Genomic DNA, 5,162 nt, shown 5'->3' with positions numbered 1-5,162 from the left:
CTCGTGCGCTTCCGGGACGACGACGGCGGCGGCTACATGGGCTCGCTCGAGTTCACTCACCAGCTCCACTGCCTCGTGCGTGCTTCCCTGTCCGGCTCGTCTCCCCGCTGATGTCCCTCGCGCACAGAACGCGCTGCGCAAGTACACTTACCGCGAGTACTATGACGGGCGTGACCCGTTGTTCGACGCGCGCGCAGACACCATCCGGGCACATGCCGGTGCGTCGCCCGCCCCCCGCCCCCGAGCCGTTTGTACTCGCTGACCCCGCGCGCGCGCAGACCACTGCATCGAGATGCTGCGCCAGACGCTGATGTGCCACGCCGACACCGGCCTGATCACGTACGACTGGGTCGCGGGATACAGCACGCAGTACCCGGACTTCAGCACGCGCCATGTGTGCCGCGACTTTCCGCGCGTCCTGCGCTGGGCGTACGACCACCAGGTGGGCTCGCCCGAGGAGCGCGTCGTGCGTCTCGCGGACAACGTCGACCTCGCGGAGGAGCCGTAGGCGACGGTTGGAGTGGTATACAAGGATGCAGATGCTGGTTGTTGTAAGCTGAATGACAATACATACGTGCGATGCACGTCCTCGTACATTGAAGAGGACGGTCTACCTGACTCCATCTCGGCCACTGGGCGATGCCCATCTGCGGTCAACGGCGTCTCCCAGAGCACAGATCACGTATTGGCAGATCCACTATGTATCGAATCGCCGCTGCATCCGCGATGGCTTTGTGGAAGCGTTGTAGCATGGGTTTCGGTGGCTGGTAGTAGATCGGAAGAAAGTCCGCCACAAGGCTCGCAAATTTCCCTTGTCCTTGATACGTATGAACTTGTGATTCGACATCGTCGTGTCGGTGAAAATTGGTTCGAAAAGGCCCATCCAATTCCCTCGGCGAGCTTCAGTCCCTATCGCCTCGACCCATACCCCATTGCGACACCAGACTGGACCATCACGAGAATAGGCAGATGTAAATGAGAGAGCACCCAGAGGAAACTTTCACTATCGCATCATGTCGCGGCGCCGGCTCCCGTTTGCCACAACAGCGTTGTCTGCATCGTCGCCGTCCCAACCCTGCGGTGTGCAGGCGTCCTTGCCGCTGCTAGTATCTACGATGGGCAAATCATAGTGTCATCGTGCAGAAAGCATCTCAGCAGACACGAAAGAACAATCTCCCTGCAAAGGGCAGTCTCAACATGGAGTCGCGGTGAGCAGGCGCAACTTTGACTTGAACTTCTGAGGGCAGGTCTTAGGATGCACTTTGTCTGATCAGCCTATTCAGAGATTGTTATCTTCCCCGAAAGATTATAAAGTCATGAATCTCTACCTTCAACAAGTTACGGAAGGCACCGCGTTACAGCAGCAACGTGCAGAAAGATGTGGAATCTGTTTGTACGAAATTCTGTGCTCCGCACCAGGATCCTAGGGCTGCTTTCCTTTCTGGGAGGCATTAGATAGGGGATGTCGCATTTTAGGCTCGTACCCAGCCGTTTCGGTTTAAATCTCCGTCACTCCGCTCCTCTGGATACCGAAGATGCCTTTTCAAACATCAACATCTTCGAATGACTGGTTTGACGGAGTTGGTACGTACATGCCATTTGGTTCCAAAATGCACCGCACACATAGATGTCTGATTTACAACGGATACGATATACAAACTGGCGACATTGTTCTATGTGAAGAAATTCATAGATTTAAGTATTTTCGTGCGCTGATTATGAGGATCGTCAAAGTCATTTCAATATACTCATTTCGCCGCATCGCATGCTACGTCGGCTTCATTGACAACAGGTTTCGCGTTAGGCGAGACCAGTTCCATTGGCTACGACAAGTTGGATTATGCAGGCAGTGCGATACGGAGGCTTTGGGTGAGTATGTATCTGGTGCGTACGTCCACATTGGTTACGACATGCTCCTGCCAGTGCTCACTGCTCCAAAGGTTTGCAGGTAGCTACAACCGGATGGGTTGTTCCTGATGTAGATAGACTATCCTATCACGAAACCGAACGTGCGTTACACCATCCACTACCCTCCGAGCAAGGATTTTACTGCGGCATGCGGCGCTACTAGTTCGAATTTGACTATCTCCACCATTCTGTCAGCTGCTCACTATGTATGACGCAACTCTCCTGATATGATCCTTCGCATTTCATACTGGTCCCACGGGCGCGTTCCTTGACATGCTTCCCCGAGTTTCATTTTGGAGTGAACTTGGAGTCTGGTCTAATTCTCACAGCGTCTTCAAGTTCGGTATTGTGGCTTTCCGTTCGAGATGGTGACATGCTTCCCTGAGTACTCATTTGAGAGTGAATTTGAATTCTAGTCAGACTCATAGCGTCTTCTATTGTTCGGCATCATGGCTTTCTGTTCGGTTCCTGGCATGCCGAAGTCGAAGTCGAAAGGGTTTTTGCTGGAGTAAGGTATAAAATGCCTTCCATATCTCGCATGCGGGTCTTCCGCTCCATCGTCGTACCCGCCAAATTTTCCCGCCCTCACAGGGCCTAGTAGAAGATGCCAGGCACAGTTATTCCCCCAGTTCCACATCGCCCTCCTGTTGCACCGACACAAGAAGCTTGTCAGTACTCTCTCGTACATCTCATAGTGTAACTGCAATAATATTCACTCACCGTGTGCTACAGTGGAGTATGCTGACCTCGCAATCATTGATCTTGCCAAGGCAGAGACTGCAGAAGGTCGCGCTGAGCTAGCCGTTCAACTACGAGGGGCCTTGTCTACACATGGGTTCTTCTATGTCATCAATCATGGTTATACACAAGCTCAGGTATGTTCCTGTTTGTTTCGTCTTGGCTCAGATGATACAACGATAATGGGCTATTGGATAGAATGAACGTATATTCGACATCGCCGATCTTCCTTTCACCCATTTTTCGGAGGAGGAGAAGCGAGAGTACGCCGCGAAGATAGTAGAAGGAGGCTCGTTTCAAGGTTTCAAAGCGCGGGGTTTTTGGGTCCTCTCTTCTCTCTGCGTGAGCGGTATGTGTGACCTGACCATTTATCGCCTAGACCATCGATGCCGGCGTTCGCGACCAACTAGAGCATTACAATAGTGTGTTGATCGCGCTTCGTTGCTATCTGTATGTTGACGATCTGCTTAGTCAACCACGACATTACGCGAAAGCAGCATCCAGAAGTCCTGCGTCCTCTTTTGCCAGAGATAGAAGCCTTCATAACATTCAATCACGTTGAGATATTACATAAACTCCTGCGGTAAGCCTTTCTGCAACTCTTGATATGTAGAACTATGGCGTCGCGGATTCTCATGCTTCCTTCTAGACTTTATGCGATAGGTTTAGAGATACCAGAAGATACATTCATCAACCAGCACAACTATTCTGCGGTGGGCGAAAGCTATTGTGCGCGTCTCATCCTCATACTTGTTAGCCAAGCTACTCAATAGACTTTCAGTACGATTTATGAAATAGTACGCGGATCTTGTCCTTATAGTATTCTCGAACTCTCCAAACGTGCCGTGAGACAGTTATCCGAGATCGGAAGATGACGAGACGAAGACGAAAAATACCTGGTTGAAAGGTCATACCGGTGAGAATTAAGGGTTCAGATTGTGGATCAACGGGCGCTCTCTAAAGTGACTATGATTAGATATTGGAAGCGTCACCATCCTATGGAGCCAACCAGTCTCTGCGCTCCAGATCATGTCGCCAGACGGGAAGTGGCGCTGGATTAGACATATCGAGAATGCCCTTGTACGTGCGCACATCTGACTACTGATTATTGCCTGAAATCTGATCTTCGTCTTTCTCATCTGAAGGTGGTGAACTCAGGCGATGCGATGGAGTACCTCTCCGGAGGCTTCTACAAAGCAACCATTCACCGTGTTGTCCAGCCGCCCCCGGACCAACGTGGCCTGACCCGCCTTGGGGTCTTCTACTTCGCCATGACCGATGACGACGTGAGGCTAATTCCACACGCGGAGAGCCCGGTTCTCCAAAGACATGGGATTGTGCGGCGTGTTCCCGATGCTAGCGCCCCTACGATGGAAGCTTATCGAAAGGGAAGAACAAGCTCATATGGCCTGATCGAGTTGCAGAAGAAAGGGAATGGGGTTGAGGAGGAGATAGTTGCCGGAATTGTGGTGAAGCATTACCATTGATGAAGTTTTAGTTATCGTGGGTTTCATCTTTGTGTGTAAGAGTCTATAACGCGGTGAGGCTCTACGTTCTGGAGCTACTGCCGTTGGTGGCTTAGCATTGAGGCACGATTTCCGATTCTTGCTTTGTAGTGCTGGTACTTGCAATTTGACTTACCCTGTGTTTCTATCCTCTCGCACCGGCATCAGCGTAGATCGTTACGACATCAAAACTCCTTTTCCGCTCTACACACATACACTTCCAAGTCCTGAGACACTCGTCCGTCTGGTATCAAAAATGCAATATGTGCGGTCATTTTGGCATATACACCCAGGTATTCTACAGCGATAGACTCTATTCGGAATATAAGAATAAAACAGCCTGAAGAACAAACAAAAGTGATCGAAACGGGATTAGAACGTCCACTATCGTATCACGGAAAATGACTAGCCAGAGATTGGAGCAAACGGCTGGCAGTATGGAGAGGTGGCGAATACGCGAACAGGCTCAAGTTTGTTTCCACATCGCCTCCAATACAGAGTTTTCTCTCGTGCTATGGGCCGGAGTATACTTCAAGTGCGTACCAGTCTCAGCCAGCATCCAAACAATGCCGACGGACGTTGTTTTAGCTCAGCTACAGCGTATTTCACCATGTATGTGGAGACCGGTGTGATGCAGCCTCGTCGTTCCAGCTCTAGCAGCGGACCAGGGTAGATTTTCCCGCGATCAACTCTAAACATGCTGTACCGGTCTGGCAGTATGTCCGTATGCAGTATTTGGTGGTGTGTGATTTGACCTTTTTTTGCCAGCAGGCACATACTTAGGCAGTGCTGAAAATCTGGAGAAGGCAACACTGCAACTACGTAATGGGGCAACTCTTGAAGCTATCCCGTCAAATGGCAGTCATCCGGGGAAATGCACATATCTGCTCATGTTAGAGTTCCGCCTATATGCGCGCCGGATCAATAGGAGAATCCGCTGGATCCCTCGGGATCCGACGAGATGAATGGAGACAGGATGCTGCGCAAACGATGCGCTTCATGCGCTTCACT

General features: G+C 50.9%; 2 protein-coding genes across 2 annotated transcripts; both read left to right on the top strand.

Annotated features, from left to right (window-relative positions):
* Positions 1–36: 36 nt before the first annotated feature.
* On the top strand, positions 37–508 carry FIBRA_09134 (uncharacterized protein; the record flags this gene model as incomplete). The annotated part of the gene is made up of 3 exons (XM_012321462.1): positions 37–75; positions 128–218; positions 279–508. 3 exons carry the CDS (start codon positions 37–39, stop codon positions 506–508), a joined length of 360 nt encoding a protein of 119 aa, XP_012176852.1.
* A 2,004-nt stretch (positions 509–2,512) lies between these two features.
* FIBRA_09133 (uncharacterized protein) lies at positions 2,513–4,133 on the top strand (the record flags this gene model as incomplete). Its single annotated transcript, XM_012321461.1, has 10 exons — positions 2,513–2,576; positions 2,641–2,783; positions 2,845–2,988; positions 3,026–3,068; positions 3,118–3,229; positions 3,296–3,359; positions 3,404–3,426; positions 3,501–3,562; positions 3,623–3,726; positions 3,792–4,133. The coding sequence occupies 10 exons, from the start codon at positions 2,513–2,515 to the stop codon at positions 4,131–4,133; spliced, it is 1,101 nt and encodes a 366-aa protein (XP_012176851.1).
* Positions 4,134–5,162: the final 1,029 nt, after the last annotated feature.

Source organism: Fibroporia radiculosa, assembly GCF_000313525.1.
Source record: "Fibroporia radiculosa TFFH 294 genomic supercontigs, scaffold10667, whole genome shotgun sequence".
NCBI lineage: Eukaryota > Fungi > Basidiomycota > Agaricomycetes > Polyporales > Fibroporiaceae > Fibroporia > Fibroporia radiculosa.
The sequence above is the reverse complement of the archived record's forward strand: the minus strand, read 5'-3'. Positions and strand labels throughout refer to the sequence as shown.